A 25,558-nucleotide genomic window follows, 5' to 3' on the forward strand; every position below is an offset into this window, starting at 1 on the left:
ACCAAAACGGGCGATTTCCCACTTCTTTGAGAACATTACAAAAGCAGCAGCGAGTGCCGCAGACCACAGCGGGCTGGTTGCTTGCCCAGGTAGCCAAATGCGAGGGATTCACGTGTAGTCAGTTCATGTGAAGAGCTTTGTTCCCCGTGGCTGGGTAGATTTATGGATGTCAGAGCAGAGAAATGGTAAGTTGGCTGCTTAACAGGGATGTTGCAGTTCAACTCCATAAAACATGCAGGCTGTCTTCTTTACTCATTCATTTGCCAAGTCCCCAAAAAGTCGCAGTGACAGGAGCAGAGGATGGAGCACTGCCCTCATGATCGTATTTCCTGCCTTTGCTGGTTTATGTCACAGCCTGTAATGTTATTTAAACAAAAAAAAAAAGCCTGTGAATTTCCTTTTCATTTTTAATGGAAGTGCAAAGAGGTGGGGTGGGGAGGAAAAGGGAGCATGGCTGTAGGTTTCCTAACTGGCTGAATTATTCTTATGCTGAAGATTTGCCATCTCACAGGTTTTAAATCTGCGCTGAAGCTAAAATATGGGAGCTCCCACCCTCCTGGGTGTCGAGAGGGCCCAAGCGTGGTTAGGGTGTTGCAGCTATGACTGTGCGGTGTAGGAGCACAGTGAGGTCTCAGCATCAAACCCCCAACTCGGAGTTTCACTCCTGCTGCTAAGCTATTGCTGGTTATTCTGTGTGATTCAGGGGACAGCTGGGTGTGACTGTGCATGCTCTGAGCATCTCGGTTATCCTGGGTTTTGATGAGAAGTGATTTTGTGGATGCAGTAGACACCTGCTTTATCAAAATTCACACGGGCAGAGGAGAGCGCTGGTTTGTCAATGTACGGGGATGCAGACTTTGCCTGTACTACTGCAGGCCCCCAAGCATTTCTTCTGCTGTTTTCATCTTATTAAGCGTTGATGCTGAGGGTAGGGCACAAGTCAGAACAAAGATGCCTAAATCCCTTCCTCGGTTCAGCCATTGACTCTGGGAGATGTAGGGCAGCCAGAAAGGCAAGACTGCTTGCTGTGGCCAGACTGCGATGTAAGAGCTGGTTTTTCTTTGTTATTTTTCTGAGTCGGTTTGTTGTATGTTGAGTGCTTTCCGAAGATGCTACTTACATGCTTATATGGGGGATAAACTCTTCTCAAAATCTGGAGTAAGAAAGTTGGGAGTAAGAGCTTCTCAAAGTCCACCTTGGAATGAGAAATGCTTCTGTTTGCCCTAAACCTTCTGAAAATTCTGACCTTTGATGTCTGCCCCTCTGTATTTCCAAATCAATTTAACGTTACGGAGGCATCATCCGTTGTGTTACAGAAGCTGGAAGGGCCAGATGAAAAACATCCACAGTAAGTAATCTATTTGGCTGAGATACGATGCAGCAGCAAAAGGTTCACTGCAGGCTATTTCTCTCCTAGTTGTTGTAAAGTTTTCTCTGCAGTTCGCAAGGAGTTAATCGCAGCGGCAGTGATGAGCCCTTCTCTGATCAGTGGACTGTGATGTGTTTGGCTCGACTGGCAGATGAGAAGCCTTATGGAGCAGGAATTGTGTTAAAGGCCCGTTTGGTGGTCACAAGTTTAGACTGTCTTTAAAATCTCATAGCAGCCAAGGAGCATGGGCAAGCACTGCAGAGTTCACTGGAAGAAAGAGGCAGGAGCCCCTTTGTTTGTCCACTGGGATATAATAAGGTGCTGGTACAAGTGCTTGCGTAACTTGGCTTTTCAAGGCATAAGTTGTGTGACGGGGGCAAATCTGTTCCATCGGTTCCACCAAATAAATTTTCTGACTTGGAGGTGGCCACAACTTGCCTTGGGCTGAGCTGAGAAGTGCTAGAACAAATTGTCGGAAAGAAACAAAAGCAGAGGCTCTTTTAAGGACTTCCAAGGATGTTGTATAACTTGTTTAAAAAAAAAAATAAGCCTTGCCCAGGGTATTGGGTCACTGGGAGGCTTCACCTCAGGGGTGACAAGTTGGGTGGGATCGAAATGACTTTGCAGATGGAGTTTTTCACTTCTGAGTGTGAATTCAGCAATATGGGTTTTTTTAACCATTCGCTTCCTTGTAGACTTGTACAAAATGAGCTGTATGTCAATCCTGTTCTTGATATGAGATCTAGTTTTCTTTTGAGTAAAGGTACGGTCTCCCTGGGTGTGAGTCCTGCCAGCACAGGGCTTTGGGCAGCTCGCCTTCCCCACCAGCGCCTGCTCTCACACCGTCCTTAACATGAGCTGCAAAGATCTATTGAAAACCAAACGATTTTGGCTTAATTTCCTTCTCCTCCCAAGATTCAAAAAAAAAGTGTTTTTCCTACAAACAGTGTGAATTTTAACTTGAGAAAAAGCAAAATATTGACTCATTTGTTCATCCCTGACAATTCCTGTTACATTCTCTGCAAATTTCCATTATAAACACAACACTTTGCCGGATTATCTGCTTTAGCCATCTTGTTACTGAAAAGGATATAATATTAATTTCTTTGTCATTTCGTTTTTCTGATGTGTGTGGGATCATTTGGTTAACAGTGTTATGAATCTTAATGTAAATCAGTTGGGCTTTGCTTTGGGCCTCTAAAAAGACAATGGACGCAGCACTGATTTGATCCTGGAAAATGCACCAATTTTCCTCAGAGCTGCACGGAAACTCAAATTTGGGTGTAGAGAGAGTTTCTTTTTGACCAAGCTTCTCAACCCTGTTGTTTCAGTGGAAGTTCTGCAGCTCTTAGGCTGTATATTGCTCAAATCATTGAGGTTTGCCTTGGTTTTGTCCCCAACAATCCTGATGAATTTGATACAAATGTATTGTGGATCTGGAAAACCAATTTGTGGTTGTAAAGGAGACACACACAAAATTGAACACCTGAAAGTATTCCTACAACCTGTGCTGGTTCCCACGTGTTGCTTTGCTCCGCTGTATTTTCTAGAGCAAACTTGTTTGCTGCTGCAGCCTTCCTTCGGTCTGCCAAAGTATTGGTGAAGTCCTGCAACAAATTCAGCTGTAGCTTCTCTCCCTTCTAGATCCTCTTTATGTTTTATGGAATCAAGGAAATTTCATTATCAGTCCTTAATCCATCAGCCCCTCGGCGATGCATCTGCTCAGGGGTGATGAGGTGGTGTCACTCCACGTGGACCCTGGGTGCTGGTCCATGCTTGGGCATCCGCAGTGCCCCAGTGCTGCCCCGGGAGGGGGGGAGTGGCAGGGATGGGGACTGCTGCTGTGCTTGGGTGGGACCGGTGCCAGGGCGAGACAGCTTCCACAGAGGAGTGTTGAATTAAAGGGTGTGCGAGGAGCTCTCCAAGCAGGCAGGCTTGCTGCATTCCTGTGAAATATGGCCTTACAAGTCCTTGAAGGATTTATTGTTTTCCGGGCACTGCTGGATCCAGTCCGATAGGCTGGATATAGGAAGGAAATGACTCAGTTGCTCTACAGACAAGTGCAGCTTTGAAATTCAAAGAGGCAGGAGACAGCTGAGAGGCTCCAACTCATTCCCATCGGGAGTCAGGTCCTTGTGTGTCTGTTATTCTTTGTGCACAGCACTTGGGGGTTGCAGCCGGGACAGGGCAGCGGGTGGGGAGGGAGGAGGCTCCGCTGGGCAGCGGTCACACTGCAAACCAGCCGATGCCTCGAAACCCCTCTGGCATGAGGACACCATGGGAGAGCAGGTGATGGTGAGTGAAGCTGGGGGCCAGCAGAGGGGAGAGGGCTGCGGCACTGCTGCAAGGCCAGTCTGTGGTGGTGGGAGCAGCTGCCGGGCTCCGCGCCTGCCTGACCATTGCCAATCGATTGCTGCGCTGGGGGCACAGTGTGGGGCAGAGCTTGCAGCAGTGTAACAGCTTTCGGGTTTTCCAAGGCATGTTTCCCACCCGCAACAGGGTGGAGAAGCGCAGTGACCCTCCCTGCAGATCAGCCGCGTGAGGAGTTTGGGTGCTCTGGCTCCCATATCTCCTCTCCTCTTGCCCATGTTGTCTGGACCTGGCCCCACGGTCCCTGGTGTTTGCACTCTGGTCTGAGCTGTACAGGGATTTGCCACAGCAAGTGGAGAGATGTTAATGATTTTGCAAGACAAGCTCAGGATTTTAGGACCTTTCACCCTTTGAGGCGTCCAGTCCCTCTTTAGCCACGTGCTATAACTTCTGACTGATGTCAGATGTGGACATAAGCAGATGCTTTTTCCATCCTATTATCAGCTTGGTTGGGGGAGAGAGAAGTTTTTAAATGACAGAAAGATCCTTAGCAAAGAAACAAGAGTTAGTGTTAAAAATAAAGAAAACAAGACAGCTTGTTTCATCTAAACAGAAGGGTTATTAAACAGGCTTGAATTAATCAGTGATCTGCCAGAGCTCTGAAATTGAAAAGCAGGGCAGAGGAGCATGGAGCAGATGAGTGGGAAGAAGCCATTTTCTTGGGTAGACATTGATGTCCAATTGCTGTAGGAGAGGAGATGACGTTCAGTTGATGGTGGGATGGAGCTGAGATGTCTCCAGGCTTTGGGGTCCTTGGCTGGAGCTCAGTGCGAGGCTGGGGGCACCCGGCTGCCAGCACTGGGAGCCCCCCGGGCACTGAGGCACAAGACCCCCTGGGATCCTGCCAGCAACCAGCTGCTGTCCCCGTGGCTGCGAGCTCTGTGATGGTCACTGCTTGTCATGCTCGGTGAAGCAGACTGGGCAGGGAATGAAGATGCTTTACATTTCCCAGGATTCAGGCACCTCAAAACACTTTCAAAAACTGCATCAAGCACCCCAGTGATGCGCTTAAAAGGGCAGGCAACCCTGTGTAAAGAGGCTTTGAGAGGTAAAGGCACTTCCTTCGAGTCGTTGATAAAGCTGCTGTTGATTGCTGTTCATAGCACATACTTCCACTAAGACAGGCCTGACGAGGGCTGGTTAATGGTCCCTGAAGGGTTCTTCAGTGCTGTGTGGTGCTCTCCTGCATCAACCTGTCTGCTTCAGTTCTGTTGTTAATTTAAGGGCTTTTGCAGTTGTGTTCTGCCTTTCCAAATCCTTGTGATCCCACAGTGGTACCTGGATGATAATTTCTTCCACTTCTGCGGTAGGAATGCCAGCATTGTGACCGGCAACTGAAACCTGTAGCGAAGCAGCGAGCCCATGGTGCTGGTCACGCAGCAGGGATGAACCTCTCCCTTTGTGTGTTTCTGCACTTCTCATCCTGACAGCTCCTGCCCCGGCTTGGTACCGTACCGTACCTCCGTACCACCCCTACCCTCCCGGTGCGATGGGGGAAGGCGCAGTGATGGACAGCATGATGTAGGTTTGACTTGGTGGTTATTGCTCATAACCTGAAAAGATAATCCTGCTCTGGAGCGGCATGGAGCATCACAACCAGTAAACACCTCTCGAACGGGGAAACGTGCCTGAATGTGCGCACAGGCAGTGGCGTGGTCTTAATTTCAGTGCTGCTGGCTGAGTGAAATCTATAGCTGCACAGTTGGGGATTCAGCATCTCGGAACCTAATTTTAACAAATGTACAATTTCCTGGTTTACTTAGGTAACAGCACTGTGGCTACTGTGTTAAATACATCTGGCTGCCGTAGGGAGTGTTGGGGATAACGAACACCACTCGCTGTACAGTGCTGGCAAAGCCAAAGGATTTCTGTTTCAGGATTTCTGTTTAATGGAGTGGCTGGGGACCCATTTAATTTGAAGCTGGGGTTCTTCACTTGCCTGTGGTGCACTTGGAGTGAGGCCAGGAGAAGCTGCTGCTTATTTTTCTCCTTCAGTTCGGTGGCCGCTCTGTGATCTTCCCTCGTGCTGCACTGTAATATTCTCTTGTAATAAACTGCAGCTGGATGTCACCTGGGGAGAGAGTGCTGGGCTGAGGCTCAGGAGATAAAACTCCTAGCTTTGCCACTGGGACCTTTTGACTAGCCTTGGGCAAATCATTTAATCGTTTAATCTGCTTGCACCTAAGGTCACCATGCATTAAATTCTGTTTTGTTGGGAATAAAGTCCATGAATAATCAAACGACGTTCAGGTGCACCAGTGAGGAGGGGTGGATAAACCTCAGTCCATCAGGACTTGGGTAAGAAACTAGAAAAAGCACTTTCTAAGAGATATACTGACCTAGATTGCCTGGAGGGGTTGTGGACTCTGTTTCTGGAGGTACTTAAGGATGGTTTAGAGAGACATCTCTTGAATTATGATTATAGCTGGTACTTGCAGCAGGAGACTGGATTAGAGAATCACAACTTTCTGGCCACAAATTTGTATGATTTAATGTTATCCAAAGCCATTGACCTGTTTACACAGCTTTGGATGAAACTGAGGCTTCCCAAAACTTGAATAAACCAGCTATGAAACTTAAGAAGTGTTAAATTTTCCCTTTGTGTCATACTTCAAGGTAACGAAGGAAAATAAAGGTCTGTTCTGCTCTGTGCTCCAGCGCGTGGTGTTGTCACCAGCCTTGGGTCTGTCCTCAGGGACTGCATGGTGAATAAAGTCCTCTTTTCCCAGCACCTCTCTTGATGCAAGGTAATTTATAAGCTATTTCACAGCAGTGTACTCGAAGCTCAATAGCTGCCAGCTGGGGTTTCTCAGATAGCAGGTGTCAAGTATCAGTACAGGGAAAGAAAAAGGTGTCTAATTTCTGCCACCTAGGTGTCCTAGGTTGACTGTGAATTTTTCTGGATGTCTTTTGGGATTGGTGGGTTAAATGTCTCCAGCTGCAGTGCACAGCTGGGTGTAAGCCATGCCAGAGCCACAGCTGCAGTCCTGCTTTAGATTTGCCAGAGGAGCCAGTGCTCCCTTGGAGACGGTGATGATTTTGTCAGTGTTAAAGAAATGCCTCCTTGCTGTGTCGCAGGGATGTTTCAGCATCCTTGAGGGTCAGAGGTAGCTGTGCCCACGTTTGCTTGTCACCACTGTCAGGGGAGTATAGCCCTGCTCTGTTGAACAATCTCTGCTCAAAGAGTTTATGAACAGAGGCGCACCAAGAAGCGTTAAACCAGTCCCTTACACATACTCTACTACAGCAGTTTATACCTGGTAATTCTCTTTTGAATCTTCCATCGATTGAACGTCTGAATGCCTCATGTATGAGAGCATTATCCCCATTTCACAGGTGGAACAACTGAGGCAAAGAGTAACATGACTTGTCCAGGTCTATTCAGCAAGTCTGGGACAAAGCCAGGAGCAATGTCAGACCCCTGGTCAGGGTGCTGCACCGTGCTCTCCAAAATGCAGTTGCGAAGATGAGGCTTACAGCGGGTCTCTCCCTGGGATTTTGTGTTTCTCTTTACCCCAGACCTGTTGGGATGTGTGTGCTCAAGAGGGAGATGGGGGGGAGAGGTGGCTTATCCGGTATGCATTGTATAAACAATATCTGAAGTCTGGACAATATGAACAAATTTTGTGCATAATTCATGCAATCGTGTTTGTTATCAGGGAAATGCCTTTTCATGGCTGGGTTTCGTTCTTCCCCTCCTCTTCCTTGTCCCAGGGCTGGAGGAAGCAATAATCACAATACTGTATTTTGCACTCTTAACTCTTTCTCAGAAAGCTGACGAGCCTGTCAAATACCATCCCCGTGAATAAGCAGCTCTGGGGAAGTGGGGACGCAGCTCCTGGCCGCGGTTCCTGCCTGCGGCTGCCAGCAGAGCCCTGCAGAGCCGGGGACAGGCGCTGCCGAGGGGCAGCGAAGCAGACGGGTGAGGCATAAAGGTGGTTTTCAGCCTGATACCCAAAGGGTTCAGTGTTGCAGGTTATGCTTTAGGAAAGGCTTGGTATTCGTTGTCCCTGTGGTTCAGTAACCTCTGCAGAAACCTCAGACCCGCTGCCAGGCACCTTGCTGGTGATTTACAATTTGCTCTTATTGTTGTTAGAGTCAAAATACTCTTATTAAGAAAAAAAAAAAAGGCGCTAGGAGTCCTCCTTATTGCTCTGCATTACAAAACTGTAATTACTTCACATCAAGCTGCCAGTAACTTCAGTTGGTGTCGAACTTTGAAGCAAATGATTGAGCTGGCTGTTACACCCTACCTGGCTTTAAAATGCCCCGTTGCTGCACCTCGGGCTTCCTCGGCACGGCTGCTGCGGTGTGCGATGGGCACTGAAGCTCCCAACAGCCCTGCTCTGGGATGGCTGGGAAAATCCTCTGCTCGGGGCTCGAACGTGCCAAGGCTTCTCTTGCTGGAGAAAGAGGTGAAGACGCTGAGAGCAGGGAAGGGACTTGAGTGAGCAGGTATGCAGGTTTCTGCTGGGTAAGGGGGTGGGATTCAGCAGCATGGGGCTCCTCTGGCTGCTGAGGAGGCAGGACTGAGACCCGGACCTCCGATCCGGGCTGGAAAGGTCCCAGAGCTCAGAGATGCTTAGATCAAACAGTTTGGCTCAGAGCATTTGTCTAATTAAAACAAAACAAAACCCTATTAATTATTGTGAGGTCTTCCTCTGTAGCTGACAAATGTGTCCTGAATATCTCTTCTTCAAAGGGGATAAATCACTACGGCAGCTTTAATGGTTGGAAATGTTTCATAGAAAAATTCCCGATGGGCTCCAGGAGGGATGCAGACCCGGCATGCGTGTTCTCACTTGCTATGAAGAAATGGCCAAGCTCTCGGCTTCTTTCCCTCATTCCAGTTGGCAGATACGATATGGAGCCAATGCAAAGAGAAAGGGTCAGGCTGGTGCAAGGGTGAGGTTGTTCCAAATGGTTTGTTCTTGTATTTTAGTTTATATAGTGTAGCCTGCCCTTTTGGTGACCCTTTCGATAATTCTGGGGGATTTCTGACAGCCCGGTGACCTGCAGGGGAGGTCAGCAGCATGAGCCAGCCGGTCTCCCTGCTCCCGGCCTCGCAGCAATGAATCTTATTTGACTATAAAAAGCAAAAAGGGCAGAATTCACCTCCAGCTTAGAAGGCAATCACAGGCCTGCTGTCCCCCTCCCTGCAAGCTCAGTCATTTCTCAGGAGGCTTCGTTCTGTGAGGCAACTCTCCAAAACCACGTGGCCTTAGGAGAAAAAACATAGTGGCTTTTATTGCCTGCTCTGCTCCCCCTTTGTGGGGTGCTTGGGGACCCCTGTGGTCTCCGGGCCGGGAGCGATGCAGGGACAGCCTGGGAAGAGCACATGGCACTCGGATTCTGAGAGCTGGGGCCGGGAGGGCGGAGGTGAGGATGCTGGGGTCGGTGCAGATGCGTTTGCTGTGTCTCGGAGGTGCAGGGGCTTGTAGGAGCTGCCTCCTCCGGAGGGGATGGCGTGTCCCAGGCGTGCAGGACCCGACGGAGAAGAGGCAGCCGGTGAGGGCTCAGCAGTGCTGGCGTGGGGCTGCGTATAAATCACTGTTCACGAGACCAACCCTACCCAAAAAGAAAAGATACCGGCACCACGAAACAAGCGCAGCTGCCGCTCTGGTGACATCAAAATTGGTCCTTTGATCCGTCATTTTCCACAGGAGATTCTCTTTTTGGTTTTGCTTTAATTTTCCTTTTTTGCTCTTTTTTTTTTTTCATGTGCATAAAATACCACTAATGACAAACTGTGGTGCCTGTGAGTGAGTGACAGCTGAAATAAGAGAAGTGACTAATCGGGCCTCCTGAAGCCCTGTCGCATGGAGATTAAATGAGCCCTTTTTTCTTCCCCCCTCAATGAGAATCATGGGCATTTGAATAATAATATTATAGTCTCCATTAGGATGACAGTGGGGGGAAAAAAATCGGCTCAGACCTGTGATTATTCCTTCAATCTAATAATTATTTAAATACCAGATAACTCCTTTCAGCCTAATTGAGGCCTTTCAGCTGCTTGGGTTTATATCGTGTCCCTGAATTTACTCTCTCTTTCACCTTGCGTTACTAATAGCTTCAGATTGCTTTTAAAGCCATATTTTAAACTCGCTTCCAAAAAAAGAGGGAAAATTAATGGTCAAATAGTATTAAGGATCAGAGTTAAAATTGCCCACTCGCCTGTTTCCCTGGTGTTTAACTCCCCAGCTGTACTCAGCCATCCCCAAACTCCTCCGTAGGGCATGCAATGGGTTTCTGTTGATGTTTGATATCTGTATCACTGAACACTGCTTAATCCGTGTCCTGCACCCACATGTTGCCCCTCCGCCTGCCCACCCCGGCCCTGGGGTGGTGGGGAGCCGGCAGGAGCTGCTTCCGCAGGGGCTGACATGGAGCTGGCGATGGATCGTGGTTCCCTGGCTCGTTCGGGTAGGATGTCAGTTCACAGCCATGCTCTGTCATCTTCAAATAATGTTTGAAAGTGCAGATTCTTCTTCCTGGATGATCTCTCTTGCCTTTGGCAGTGACTGTTCACAAATACTCTGCAAAACCTTCACTGTAAGGCACTGCATAGAAGTTAGGCTTCAGCTAACAGCTCTGCTGCGCAACAGCTCCAGACTGGCTCTGGCTTTTGTGCTGTCTCCGAATGAAAATGTTGCTGGAAAAGATGTAACACTGCTGTGGTCCAAGTGAAGAGCTTCTGTTGTCCCATATGTATATATGTATATAAAATTTAATTATTTAAATTTATTAATTTCTAGCTTGCACTGTTCTTTTCTCACTTTGCAATGGAACAACTTTTTAAAAATTGGAAAGCTGCCGAGCAGGAAAACTGTGTGCTGAGCTTTACAGCAGAGCCTCCCCATTCTCTGCAGAACCTCTTTCACTTACTGGACTTCCCTTGAACCAGAGCCCTCTGCTCCAGAAGCATCTCCTCTCAGGGAATGAGAAACTGAGGTAGGCTTTATTTTTGGGCTCCTGCTAGTGAGGGATGCTTTGGTCTTGGAGGAAAGCCCATTTGTGCTGCCCAGGGCAAAGCCTGCTTTCTCTGTGCCTTTGGTGCTGCAGCCACCACCTCTGTGCCCTCCGCAAGGCGAGGGGAGTTGGGTTGCCATGTCTATTCAGCCCCTTGCACTTGCTTGGGGCACCGCGGCGCTCGAGGTTTCTCATGCGTTGATCTGGAGGTGCTCTGCCGCTGACTTGGCCGCTCTGCGGGACTCCCGTATCTGCAGCTCTCGTGCCAGCTTTCCTGGGCTCCTCTTGAGCTCTTCCACGGCACAGGGTTCCCTGTGTGTTTACCTAGAAGGCACCGTGCTGCCGGCTGGCATCTCCCTGCCAGCGACACACACAGACTTCTCGGTGTCTGGGGCTGCACTGCCGTGTTATCCAAGAGCAAAGCTGCTCTGAGATCCCAGTGCCCGTGATCAGGTTGGTGGTGCCCACCGCGGGTCACCAGCAGCTTGTGGGTGGGTGGCATGGAGAGCTTTCCTCTGAGCAGATCCTCGGTTTTATTTGTGCCCTTTTGAAAGATTCTCGATTCAGAGAACGGTTTTGGGATGTTCACTTGGAAATTTAATGAGAAGAGCTGGGGAGGTCACCCCAGTGCTTTTGTGGTACTTTCGGGTCCGCAGCGTGGGCGGCTCCTTTCTGCCACAATCATCCAAACAATAATAAGAATGCAGCAGGGTCTGCGTCTTAGCTGGGAGAGAGAGAAACTGCTTCAGCGAAAGGTGGAAATTAAGAGACTGGAAATAAGAAGCAAGCAGTCGGGGAAATGTATCCCTGAGCAGAATGAGAAACCCATTACCGCTCTCTTTCTCCTGTCTTGTCAGTGACACAGAGACGTGCAGCCCAGGGACAGAGCTCCTTTGTCACCTTTCAGAAACACCCGTCTCTGGCTCCCGGCGTTAACAAGCCTAAAGAGTGGCCATTCGGTGACACTCGCTTATGAGCTGTGTAGGTTTTCAGCAGTGTGAATTATTTTAAATACCAAAACGGAGATCAGCATCAATCAAATCAGTGGCTGCCCGCAGGTGAGGACAGCTGAGCATGGGCTGCGCTAGGGAACAGCCTCCTGCATTTGCACACAGGGCAGGGGAGAAGAGTCAAATCTGCAGAGAGTGCAAATTTCTCCCCGGCACGTGTGCTTGGGGCTTGCACAGCCGTGGAGGGCGGTGATGGAACCTCAGTGCAGAGAGGGCAGGTGGCTTGTCCTCAGCCTCTTCCCAGAGCTGGTGTAACCCTGTGGTGCTGTGAGGTGGTGGAGAACATCTCTCCCCAAGGCAGGCTGAAATGGTTCCTTTGATTGTCCAGCCTGGAGCGCGTAAGGAATGGGTAATTTGGGATAAAGGAGAACTTTGTGATGGTTTTCTGAGTCCAGGTGGTCAGACACATCTGTGGTGATGAGCAAGGCTGAGGTCAAGCCAGGAACACAAGTCATGGTCAGGTCTGGAGATGATAACAAGGATGAGACACAATCCAGTGACCTTCAGGTATGTCTGTGGTGACAAGGGAGGTACGGAGCCCCGGTGTGGGGATGCTCTCAGGGCCTTTACGTGGTGCCCACCTCAGAGTGTTGTTTTGCTGGCCGAGCAGCCCCGCTGAGCTGGGTCCTTGCTGCCTTGCAGGGTGCTCGGCTGGCATTGCTTCCAGTTGCTTTGTGGGAGCCTGAGGTGGTGCTAGAAGTCTGGGGCTGAGCTGGGAACTGAGCTGATACCTCCTGCGTGGGGATGGTCCAAGCCGGACCCCCCGTTAGATGAGACAGATGAATTTGGATTGTCTTCAATGTTCATGTTTTTGCTAGGGGAGTCTGCCATCTTAGCAGAGGTGTGCTAGGTGATGAGGTGGAGCAGGCAGAGGGTTATAAGGGTCCTCTTCAACAGCTACTGTGTCTGCATGTGTGTGCTTGCTGTCCGGAAGGGTGGATGGAAAGCTCGGATGTAAACATGCCTCACACAGCTGGAGCCTCTCTGAGGCAAGCGCCTGTTTCCTAAGGAAATTCCAGCCTGGTGATTCCTAATTCAGCCTGACAGCCATGAGCTGGGAGGATGGGGATGGGGATCAGCGGGGCTCCAGCCATCCCTTGGGCCTGAATGAGGTCTAGGTGCTTTGGGAGCACCCACAAAACCGAAACAAACAACCACCAAACCTGTCTGTCTTCCGTGCCTCATTTCCACATAGATTTTGACCAGAGGTCTCCAGCTCGAGTCTTACCTCACCTTGTCCATATGGGTGAAAACACGTCAGTAGAAGGAGACTCTACTTCTGATTGTTATCCATAGAGCTATCGGGAAGGGCGTATGGACAATTTGGTTGGCATCGGGTCTTCTGGACCCAGTGTCCAAGCTGTCGCTTTGTGTAGGTTTTAATCATCACCTGGAAGTTTTGTTAGAGCAGGAAATTTGTCCAAGGAGATTGGTAGTCTTTCCCCTGTACGTGGTGCTGCTGGCAGTGTTTGGTTGCTGATCTAACCATATGCCCCCACCCTGGTGGCAGCTGATTTTTAGCAGTAAAGTACCTTGTGAAGGCAGTGAGAAGTTTCTGCCTGAAAAGCACCTGCAGATGTACGTGTGGCTCTGGGGAGGGGTGGAGGGGAGATGCTTTGGTGGCTTTGGTGTGTATGTGCTCAATGAACTTGCCCGCATGAGACTTCTTCCTCACGTTTCCAAATTAAATCATAGAGGATTTAAAGGTAGAAAACACCTCTTATTTCCTCTGTTGCTTCCAACAACATACCCTGCAGGAGGCATCCTTTCAGCGAAGATTGCAGATTGATGGTTGGGTGTGTGGGCTGCGGGCTTTGTCTTGGGCTGAAGCTGATTACCCCCTCCCATGCCTGAGCAGAGTACATTATAAACAGCTAAACCACATAACAAATTAACACGCAGAGGCTGAACCAAGTGGCAAAACATCAAGCCTGAACTGTTTAGCAATAAGTTAGGAGACCTGCTTAATTCTTGTTGGGCTTAGAGACATCCTCACTTTATCTCAAGGACTGTGTAATTAGAAAGCCTCCTTTGAATTTTATCTGAAGGGCACACTGGATCTAATCCTTTGCTCTGTGTGTTTCTTTTCTTTCTGCAGAACCATGTGAGGGACATTGCTGGGGCACGGGACACGCACGGGGAACACGAAGTTTGCCTTTCCCAGGATGGATCAGAGGAAGAACTGGCCTCGGGTACCGGACTCCGATGGCTGGTCAGTGGCTTTGCTCTGTCTCTTCTTGGCATCGCTCTCCCGAAATGTGTCCAGCAATGCCTTGTTCAGCACTTTCCACTCTGAGAACCGGGACTGGACGTTCAACCACCTGACTGTCCACCAAGGCACTGGAGCAGTCTACGTTGGAGCTATCAACAGGGTTTACAAGCTTTCGGGTAACCTGACCATTTTGGTGGCTCATAAAACTGGTCCTGAGGAGGACAATAAATCCTGCTACCCACCCCTCATCGTCCAGCCATGCAGCGAGATCCTCACCCTCACCAACAATGTCAACAAGCTGCTGATCATTGACTACTCTGAGAACCGGCTGCTGGCTTGTGGCAGCCTCTACCAGGGGGTCTGCAAGCTGCTGCGCCTGGATGACCTCTTCATCTTGGTAGAGCCCTCGCACAAAAAGGAGCACTACCTCTCCAGCGTCAACAAGACGGGCACAATGTATGGTGTGATCGTGCGCTCAGACGGTGAAGATGGGAAGCTCTTCATTGGCACAGCGGTGGATGGGAAGCAGGATTATTTCCCCACCCTCTCCAGCCGCAAACTTCCCCGGGACCCAGAGTCGTCAGCAATGTTGGATTATGAGCTCCACAGTGACTTTGTCTCATCCCTCATCAAAATCCCCTCAGATACCTTGGCCCTTGTTTCGCACTTTGACATCTTCTACATCTATGGTTTTGCCAGCGGCAACTTTGTCTATTTTTTGACTGTCCAGCCAGAGACCCCGGAGGGTGTCTCCATCAACTCTGCCAGCGATCTCTTTTATACGTCTCGCATCGTCCGTCTCTGCAAAGACGACCCCAAATTCCACTCCTATGTCTCTCTGCCCTTTGGCTGCGTCAAGGGGGACACGGAGTACCGCCTCCTGCAAGCAGCGTACCTCTCCAAGCCAGGAGATGTGCTGGCCCAGTCCCTCAATATCACGGCCCAGGAGGATGTCCTCTTTGCCATTTTCTCCAAGGGACAGAAGCAGTACCATCAGCCACCCGACGACTCTGCGCTCTGCATCTTCCCCATTCGCACCATCAACGCTCAGATCAAGGACCGCCTGCAGTCCTGCTACCAGGGGGAAGGCAACCTGGAGCTCAACTGGTTGCTGGGGAAAGACGTCCAGTGTACTAAAGCGGTAAGGATGCTCCAGCTGTTGGCCGTGGTAGCCCTCGAGAACCGGTATCAGTGCCTGGCCCTATGGCACACGAGCTTGCAGAAAGGGATCAATCTTTCTGTGCCTCAGTTTCCCCGAACACTGAACAGACATAGTAGTCCTTTTCCTCTTTAATCCCTGTTGTTATCAGACAGTGATGAAAATGAAAGGAAGGGATAGCATTAAGGCAGATGAATAAAGGTGTGCAACTTGCTGGGAGTGCTTGCTGTTCCCAACCTGGGGCTCTGGAAGCTGGAAGAAGTCTCTCGCCCTTCCCTGAGCAGGAGGGTGGTATCAGCAAACTAACAAGATAAATACGAACGGCGGTTGCATCTTTTGTATTTTTATTCAGGTGATTTCTTTAATCTTGATTCACATGCAGATTGTTCCTGGGCTGACTTGGGAATCCCTGGGGCCTTCTTTTGCCAAGCATATTAAGTTTGGCTGCTGGAAAGAGAGAAACGTGGGTTAAATGAAATGAAAGAAGGAAGGTGAAGAGAAGCTTGAGCGCTGGCTTGCACAGGGGAGAGTCATCCCATCGCGGTTGCAACTAGATGGGCCTGAGTGTTTGGTAGTTAATGTCCCTAGTGGAAAAAAAGTGGATTGCAGTCAGTGTGACGGTGAGTGGCCACCCGTGTCACCACCCCACTGCCTATGCCATGTAGGAATTCACTCCAGCAATCTCAGCTGATATGGCTTAATAACACTTAGCTGTTGGCAGAATGATTTTCCTTTACTCGTGGCGAGTGGTGTTCCAGGGAGAAGCCAGTATCCATATTCCCTGTGTTGTAGAAAAGAAACAGGCACAGAGAGGTGGTTTGTGGGAGTGTGCACAGCTGGGCAGCGGAAGGAACAAGAGTGCGTCTTCCCACTTAACACTCGGGTGTTTTACGTTGCCAGAGCCTGTTCCCTGGGTGATCACCCACCTTTCCAGGGCAGCCAGGCTCGTCCTTTCCACCAGCCCCATGTTCACATGGGGAAAGTTTAACTCTGCCCTGGAGCTGGGCTGTTTGTGCCAAACGGAGGTGGCTGCTCACAACAGGAGTGAACAGCAGCAGCGTCCTCTCTTCTCTCATGGCCTGGGATCAGCTGTGTCCGGCTGTCCTCTGGCTGGTGACTGACTCGAGCCTGTCCAACACCATGCGTGGCAGTGCCAGCACCGCTGCGAGCTGTCAGCAACAGGGCTTGTATGGTCTTCAAGGGAAGCCTTTGCTGATGTGGGGATGCTGAGCACCTTTCTGCTTATACTACTCGGCACCTCTGGAAATTGGGTCGAGAGGAGGTGAAATGACTGAAGGAGAGAATTCCTGCATGGCCATGCAGCAGGGCTAAACCCACAAGAAACCTAGTAGATTTAGAAAACAAGTGGAAGTGTCTATTGGACTTAGGGTTCCTCCTCAGCCCTGTCGAAACACATTTTGGAGCAGCTGCAGAGTGTCTTGGCCTCAGGCAGTGAAGGGAACAAGCCATTGCAGAAGGTGGCTGAAGCTGGCAGGGTCCCTGGGCAGGGGGTTGTGTAGCGGTGGCTCCCACCCTGCTGTCAGCACCGCTGGCTCCCCTCCACATGAGCCCGGGTGTGTGGGGCTGCCCTGTGCTATGCGTTTCACTCACAGCTGCCCAAAACCTTGTCTTTCCAGCCAGTCCCCATTGATGACAATTTCTGCGGCCTTGACATCAACCAGCCCCTGGGAGGCTCGACGCCGGTGGACGGAGTGACGCTCTTCACCTCGAGCCGGGACCGGATGACTTCTGTTGCTTCCTACGTCTACAACAGCTACAGCGTGGTGTTTGTGGGGACTAAGACTGGCAAGCTGAAGAAGGTAAGCTTACTTCCGTGGCTTCGGAGGGCCAGGATCCATTTCTCATCTCTCTCAGGAGTCTCTGATACGTGTAGCTGCTGCTGTGTCCTACGGATATTTCCCAGCATGAAACTGGGAGCCAGTCAAGAGCAAAAATCACAGGGTTTGGGTCACAGAGAGCCTTGCATTGGTGAGACAAAGTTCATCCATCAGCACCGTCAGTGCAGAGTGGTGTTGCTGAGGTTTATTTTGAAGCAGAGAAGTGCCAAGCCTTGGGAAAGGTGCAGTGGAAACTGCTGCAGCCTGGTCCTGGAAGAGGGACCAGACAAAGCTACACAGTTCCCATTGCTCTGTGGCATTACAGCTCCAGAGCATCCCCTTGCATGGGCTGAGGGCACCTTCCTGTGCTTCCAGCCAGCGACTTCCTTCAGCAGCAGGGTAATACAGCTCTCGGCAAGGTGCCAGCTCTTGCATGCGCCACCTGCCTGTATATAACAGTGTTACCCTGTTGTTTGTCTGGGTTTTTTTGCATTTTATCATTCAGTAAACTATGGCATGTGTGTGTGTGTTGTGGGGCTGATGCAGAAATTATCAGGGCAATAATGGGCCAGTTTGATTAGAGACGAGCGAGGAGCTGGCTTGCAATTTCTGAGTTTGAGTCAACCTCAGCAAGCTGTATCCAAGGTCTCAGATCTTTCCTCCTTTTTGACACACTGATGGAAATCTTGCAGTAGTTTTGAGTTTTTCCAGCAATCCTTCTGCAACTTGTGTAGAAGACCGCGAGTTAGAAAGCTTTTGGTGATGGCAAAATTGCTGATGGTGGCAGGATGTTTGGTCATGGAGAGATAGGAATGGGTTAACTTGGTTGCTTTTGGAAGCCAAGCCTCAGGGCAGAGTTCTACTGCTTCTCTCAGCCTTTTACCTCCTGCTCTTCCCTCTGACAGTTGGATGATTGATCAGTCCTGGAGGATAACATTCCTCACCCTCTGCATCACAAAGGCTGGGGCTAGTTGCCCAGGGCAAAGAGATGGTCCCGCTGGTTTCCTCCCCCAATGCAGAGGGTGGAGGGGCTCCGGTGGGTTTTAGGATTTTGAAGTCGAACTGGGATTTCCCCCCTCTGTGTCTTCTGAACCGCTCTTCAGTAAGTAGTATGCAAAGGCTGGTCAGGCCCAGTCATACGTCTGTTGAGTGTGGTCCTCACTAGTCCTCTCTCAGGAGTTCCATATTTAAAATGAGTGTGGAAATGGCCTTGGGGTGTGTAAGTAGAGGGGACACCCCCCCCCACACCCTCCCCCGCCGTTGGTCTTTAGAGTTGGAGCTGCAACTGGAAGCCAGCTCATCAGTGTCTGCAGAAGTCTGATCCAGCTCCAGCAAAATCGGCCTTAGAGATTCTGCCCTGGAAAGCAGAGATCCTTCAAATTAACCTAAAATATAAATGATAGCGTTAGGTGAACCCGCTAAATGCAGATCCTGCTTCTTCGTACCAGGGAAAGAGTTAACAAATGTAATCAACAGCAGGCTGTTAATTTTTTGTGTTCTTAAGCAGCAGGGAATTTCTCCCTCATCTATCCAGGAAGATACAAGGACAGGCAGATACTACACTTGAATGTCTGCATCATTTTAATTACATCAGTTCATTAATATTCATTCAGCACTTTACAAGTGCTGAGTAGTAGTAAATTAGGTGCCTCCCTGGTGCCTTTCAAGTGTCAGTGGGGCAATTTTGAACATGGGGGGAGAGTGGGCTTGTAAGCAGAGCCCCTCTCCTCCCTGCCCACCCCACCCGCTGTGGCACACAGGAGCGCCGGGATTTTTCTGGCTAAATGGATGGAAGAGGCGCCCTCAGCATATTGCAAATGCATATGCTGTCAAGCTTCAAGCCAGCCATGCAGCCTGGTACTTGCTGTTCGCAGTGTTTTGGGGGGGATAGGGGAGGTGCCTCATTTAGAGGCAGTTAAAGCAAACAGCTTGTGCCTGCACACTAGGTATTCACTGTCGCGTCCCATGAATTATGTAGGATTACAGAAGAAGCAGTCTCTCCAGCACAGCTTAATTCCTTGTGCTATTCTACATTGAACACCTACCTTTTTGATGTGAAGTTGATCTATTCATGCCCATTCACTTTGCTCTGTCCAGAAGGCAGGCAGCTGGGCAGGACTGGGGGAGATGGGGAAGGCGGGCTGCGGGAATCCTTCATGTTTTACCTGTGTTTGAGCCAGTGGTAACTAGGCACTGAGAAAATTGGTTTATCTCTCGAGCAAATTCATTCCAGGCGTTCACTGCAGTCAGCCTCTCGTGGTATCTGCCAAGCGCCCTGATTTAACACATATCAGAGTTGTCTGCAGCTGATGAGACCTGTGCCTCCCGTTATCATTAGCTGGAGCGATCACTGTCCCGTCCTCTGCTGCGTGGGGCTGGGAATGTTGTTCTTCTCTACCTTGCGGTCCTGTCCACAACTTTAGTAAATCTTTTCTCATTTGACATGTGGGATTGTCTTTTACGTGGCCTAAGAGAGGTCACATGAAGCGTAGGAAGCAGCTTTTCATTGAACTGTGGGGCTTTTGGGAGACCCACTGCAGAGCAGGCATTGCAGACCCAGTGGGAAGTTAACAGGTTGTCTCCAGTTTTTGTGCGCGTTCCAAGACCAGACACGTCTTGAAGTCATTGAGTGCTCAGGATGCTCAGGACTGTTTCCATATCTCTTTTCCCCATATGTGAAATGAGGATGGTAAAAATGTACGCACCTCTGTAAGTGCCAGAGATTTACAGATAGACGTCTTGTCTCCTCCAGCTCGCCACCTTGCATATCTACCTACACAATTAATGTCTGAAAGCTATGTCACACCTATTCCCTTTCCCACAGCTGTTGATTTACTTTGGAAACAAGCTGCTGGCTCAGTCTGGGATTTCAAAGAAGACACTTTTGTGTAGCTGGAGGAAAGAAGTCAGGGAGCCAGTTCTGAAATCTTTCAAATTTGTCTGTGCTTCCCCAGTGAGAATTCATTACTGAAAATGCTGTGTTATCTCACTGATGTCCTTCTTCCCATTAGCTATTCACCTAGCTGCCTCGTGCGACATTCCCTAGGAGAGCGGCGGCGGCTGCTGCTGCTGCTTCAGCCTCTCTCTTCCGAAGGAGCTGAATGCTGAAGGTCCCCACGCCCCTGCCTGCCCAGGCATCCCTGCCTGCGCTCTTCGGTACAGCCCCGTGTTTGCTAGCTCTGCCCCCTTCTCTGTTTCCTGGATACATTTGAAGTCCCTTTTTGCTCCTTTCAGCAGCTGGCACTGGCTGACGTGTAAAGGAAGAAGAGAAGTTTTCTGTCTGCTCAGGAGCAGCACAGGGCCCCGTGGCGAGGCTGGCAGCTTTCCCAGGCTGAGCTTGCCGCTTGCTTTGCAGGTTTTGGAGCCCTGAGGGGTCTGGTCGGTGCGGGCAGCCTGGACAAGGTCGCCCAAGGAGTCCGCTCAGCCCGGCTGTGCGTTCGGCATAGCCGTGCTGCGCCGGAGGGGTGTTGGTGCCAGAGCTGCTGACAAATAAGTCAATAATATCAGATAAGTCAGTTGACAATGAACTTGGCATCTTTCCTGCGGGGAACCAGAGCATTTGCTGGGGTCAGGGTTTGAGTTCAGGGTTGAGGGCTTGTACCTGCTGTGGCTGTCCTGGGCCGGTCAGCTGCTCCTCGCACAGCTGGTGACACACGTGAGTGCATCGTCTGTCCCTGGTTACTACTGAAGGGGGGGAAGGATGAATCTATGGACCTAATCTCCATTAAAACTCAGTGCTGGAGGAGGAATTTTCTTGCATAGCACTGACTCGACCAGCCCGCTGCCTCTCATTGCAATCCGTCTGTACGTGGGGCATGCCTCATCTGGGGGGACTCGTGGTGTGCTCGGTGCATGTACTGTACGAAATGGCTGCACCCCCGCGATGCCCCCCATCTGCTCCCTGGCAGATCGCTCTTTTTGAGAACTACTGTTCCTCAGCAGTTTTCCCTAAGTGGGTGAAAAGCAAATGTGCTGATGATGCCGTGACCTTTCGGATAAAGCACAGGTACGTGGGATGCAGTTCTCCCTGCAGCTTGGTGGTCTAGCTGTCTTTCCAAAGTGTCTCAGCTTCGTGGCTGGGGGAGCAAGGAGGAAGGGGATCATGTTAGAGACGTAATCATTCAGAATTGTGGATTCCTGCAATAAAACAATTTTCATCGAGCAAAATTAGAAGAGACATTAATGCAACAGTTAACAGCAACTAACTGCTCCAGGGAGATGTGTTGGCTTGCTTGTTCTGTTTATGGGCTTCATACAATTCCATCAATATTGATGTGTGATGCCTTTGATTTTGACACTAACCATTGCTATGAATTAAATTTGCAGCCATATAATTAGGGCTGCTATTAATAGGGCCTCAAGCTAAGCACTGCTGTGCTAGTTGTCTTTTTCCTGATGGAAAACGGCATCCACAGAACTCAGCTAATGTGGCTTGCCTGTTAGATGCTGAGACTGATGTGAAAATTACACTTGCTATATTTAGAGGGGCTCCTCTGAAAGGCAGATGCATGGGAAGAGTCTGACTCGGAGGTTTCCCAAGAACAGCACTGGAGTTGCCCTTAAACTTCCTAGTAGTTTGCTGTTCTTCTCTTAAGATAGATAGACTTAGTGGGAGAGAAGGATTGCAGGAAGAAAAGAGTAGCCCTCAGTTTAAAGGGCTGCTATCGCAAGCTGTGTTTCCATTTCGGCTCCTCTTCCTCGTGCAAATCTTTCCATTTATTTTTCCCACCCAATGCTGTTTCAACTCTCTCTGTCCCTGTGCATGCCCTGTTTCAATCTCATCAGGCTGAGCACAGTGGCTGGGATAGCAGCATGGCTCACCACTAAAAATCAATCTTGTATTTCATCCCAAGAGGTGTGTTTCTTATTAGATCTAATAAATCAGTGAAGTGCCCTTCATTCAGCTTGTCAATGGAGGACATTGTTTGTGATCAAGAATAAATAAATGTCTCTTCTATGTCTGACAGTGCACTGTCTATGTATTATTTTACCATCATGCTGTTTATGCCTGCTGTAGGAAAAATGCTGTTCCTGCAGTGGGAGGCTGCAGCCTCGCCATCCCTTGCCTCCGTTCACATGAGCTGGGTACGCTCCTGGATGGCACATGCGATGGCTCCCAGGGAAAAACAGTAACAGTGATGATGTACCAGGTTTTCACCCAGCACTGAGTTGCTCCGGTGGCGATAAGGCTTTGATCTGCGTGCTTGAAGATGCTCGGAGGTGTGGGGCATGCTTCTCGGTGCTGGTGTATTAGAGCTATCCGTGCTAGGTCTGATGGCTGGGCTCTGCATCCAGGGGTTGCTTCTACAAAGGAAACTGAAAGTGCTCTGCATTGTCTGTCTTCAGTGTAAACTTTGGTGCTACAGGCAAGAACCCAGGTTTGGTTATTTCAGATGCCCTGAGGTGAAGGACAGTGTGTGCATCTCAATTCCCACCCCATCCTCCTGGATAAATGGGCAACAGGCATTGTTCTGAACTCCTGTAACATGCTGTCCCAATGGCAGCTGCGCTGTACATGGCTTGAATCAATTCTGGCACGCAAGGTCACCCATGAAGAGCTGCTTGGGAACTGTCTGGAGAAGTGCTACAGAAAAATACGTAGCGCTGTAACTAGTTTTCATGATTGGAAACTCATTCATGTTTACCTGTTGAATGCCTGAATGCATGGTGTGTAATGTCTGTCCTTGCTTTCAACGAAGGTGAACCTCTACTTTTGCAAGGGACAGTGATAACTGATTGGATTATGCAGTTGGGGAAAGGCGAACTTTAAGTGTGTTGTTACATCTTGGTATGTGATAGTTTTATTCAGCTTGGCTGATTTAATTTGTTCCATTAGTGGGAATAAAATAGGTCTTTCACAATGAAATATATGTCTGAACCTGTCCTTATCTGACTTCGTTCTATGGATGGTTATCTCATCCTTTTAATTTATCCTTAATTATCGCCCCCGCACACATTCCATAGCACTTTAGGAAAAAGTCAGTTGCATCAGTGTGTAGAGAAGCCAAGAGGACATCAGGCTGTTATTGAACAGATGAAAATCATCTGTTTGCAGATCTCCTTCCAAAGGAGATGCCTAGTTTTAGCTATAGGTTGTAAGGTCGGGTGCTTTGCTGACTCAGTGATCAATCCATCATCCTCAGAGCACAGACCTCTGTGTCCCTGCAGAGGTGTAAGATGGCAGATGATTCTTGCTTGACTGAAGAAGTTGTTTAATTGAAAGTCCCTGTTTCTTGCCTTAGGACGTGAAATAAGGAGGTGTTTATTTGGTCCTGTATCGCTGGTGGCTTGCTCTGGTGTGGTCGGAGAAGCTGGGATTCTTTTTCTCCCTAAACAAGGATTTTCAAGCCTCAGACAGTAATTCCCCTTTGCTTCCATCTGTGTAAAAAGGGTGCTGTCAAACTGTGACCCCCGAAATGTGTCCCCAAAATGACTGATGGTCCCTTACATTTGTTATTGTTAGTAGCCAGAAGTTGGAGTCTTATTTATTAATTGGAATTTGTGCAAGGAAAGATGAAAAGTGATCGAAGCCAAAGGAGAGCACTAATGCACATGTTTCAGGGCTGGAGAAGGGGCAGAGCTGCCAAGTCCCTCTAGACTGTTTTTGAGCGGTTCAGGAATGTCCCTACCACCTCTTAAAGGCATGAAACTGGCCTCCTCTTCTCCCAACATTACTTATCTAGTTCTGTTATCTGTTGCCTGGCAGAGCAAGTAAAATAAAAAAAGAGAAGTTGGGGTGTATTTTCATAGCTGCTGGAGAGCTAAGGGGCAGGTGTTTAGGAAATGCTATGTGAAATCGAGCCAGGTGGGCTCAGAGTCTGCTTTAATCTGTTTCTTGGCGCACAAGATGGCGATGACTCTGGTTCTTACTCAGGTTCAGGCACCTTGAAAAATCAGCTTGAAATTTTTGAGTGCAACAATTACATTTTATTCGTTTCCAAACAAAGTGGAGCTAGTAAAGACTGCAAGTGGCTGGACAGCATTATGCATGAAAAACAGCCTGCCTCAGAGATCTTACCAGCTCCACCGGCAGCAACCAGCACCCCGAAGGCAAGGGGCTCCACGTGCTGAAAGGGGTTTCTCTTGAAGAGCTCTTTGTGTAGATTCATCTCTGGGATTTGGTCCTGGCGCTCCCTGACAAACGCTCTTAGTGATTGTCTTAAACATCACAATATAGGACGAGTTCTGCTGGCGATGCCACAGGAGGTTTTCTGCTTTTGGGAAAGGAGCAGGAGGACACTGTGGCTCCACGCGCTGCTGGGCTTTCCCTGCAGCACCTACCTCCTGCTCCTGCACCGCCCTCAGCACTTGGCAAGGTCCTGGGAGGTTTGACATGAAGTCTCTCTTGGTGCCTCCCTTAGGTGCACGCAGCCTTAAACCAGAAAAATGTCTCATGTCTCATCTTTCCCAGTTCTCTTGGGTTTTTATGCAGGCAGGAATAAAGCTCGGAGCAGCACACCGAAGGTAAAAGGAGCAGTGAGGGTAAAAGGAGTTTTGAGGTGCATCAGTCCGTGTACTTTGGGGCTAGTTACCAAAGTAACTATCAGGAAATAGTTACCAAAAAGGCTGTTTTTCCCCCTTGTGCACATATGGGTTTTTTCTTTAACATATTTAGAAGATAATTAATCCCCACACCTTTTATAAGAAGAGGTATTCTCTCCTTAATGAGCATGAAGTGAGGCAGAAGTTATTCCTCCTCCGTTTCATGCTAGAAGCAGAGATACATTTTCATCTAGTTCAGTAATGCATTTCTTCTTGAAGTAATCTTGGTGAAAAAATATCAGGAAATACCAAACTATTTTGTGAATTCATGTTAGTTTTTCTGACTGTCCCCTGCTTTCCTCTGAGTGTGAATCTGAAGAAGTTGCTGTGTTCTGGATGTTGTTGTTTTTTTGGGGGAGGGCAGTGTTAGACTCCTGCCTTTCTATTTATGAGTCAAGAAGTTCATGCTTTCTTTACTATATATATTTTTTTCTGCAGGCTTTTAAAAATCCTCAGAGGTCAAAATAACATGAGTTTTGGTCCATTTGTAAGATCTTAAATCCCTGGGTGGCAAGAAATACTGTGAGAAGACCATGCTATGTTGCTTCTCTAAATGCGTCCTTGAGGCAAAAAATGAATGTGGAAAACACAAATGTGCTGGGAGAGACAGGGGAATCCGCAGGAAGAATTCTGCGTGCTGGCATGGCCCCCGTGCTGCTGCAAAAAGGTTGGGATTTGGGGAAAATCGGGGAGTGAAATGCCATGCAAAAGCAGTACCACCATGGCTTGTGATGGGACTTGCTGTTTGTTAGGCTTTCCCTTGTGCATCTGACTGATGCTGCCTTTAATATTTCCTCAATCCCACGATCAAGTTTACTACCCATTGTTGTTACAGTTGCTTTTTGCTGCTGGCCAGGGCAACGACAGCATTAGCAGGGCTGTAAAATACTGCATGGTTTGCAAAGGCAAATCCATCACTTGAACGTCTGCCTGATATTTATGGATGTGTCAGACAGGCGTGGATTGGATGCGGCCAGTCTCTATGTTAGCATTAGTCCATTACGCCTGTTATGATGCATAGTCTCCCCACCTCCCCCTGCCTTTTATTACCCTCTTTTCATTTCTGCCGAGATGCATGGACAGGCAGAT

At 49.1% G+C, this 25,558-nt stretch overlaps 1 protein-coding gene across 1 annotated transcript in view; it reads left to right on the forward strand.

Annotated features, from left to right (window-relative positions):
• The first annotated feature begins 13,883 nt into the window (after positions 1-13,883).
• Positions 13,884-25,558, forward strand: part of PLXNA2 (plexin A2) — a 158,329-nt gene continuing 146,654 nt past the window's right edge. Inside the window, exons 1-2 of the mRNA XM_009272745.2 lie at positions 13,884-15,071; positions 16,727-16,909. Coding sequence (XP_009271020.1) covers positions 13,884-15,071; positions 16,727-16,909 — 1,371 coding nt within the window. The remainder of the gene's footprint in view (positions 15,072-16,726; positions 16,910-25,558) is intronic.

Source organism: Aptenodytes forsteri, unplaced genomic scaffold (genome assembly GCF_000699145.1).
Source record: "Aptenodytes forsteri isolate BGI_AS27 unplaced genomic scaffold, ASM69914v1 Scaffold142, whole genome shotgun sequence".
Lineage (NCBI taxonomy): Eukaryota > Metazoa > Chordata > Aves > Sphenisciformes > Spheniscidae > Aptenodytes > Aptenodytes forsteri.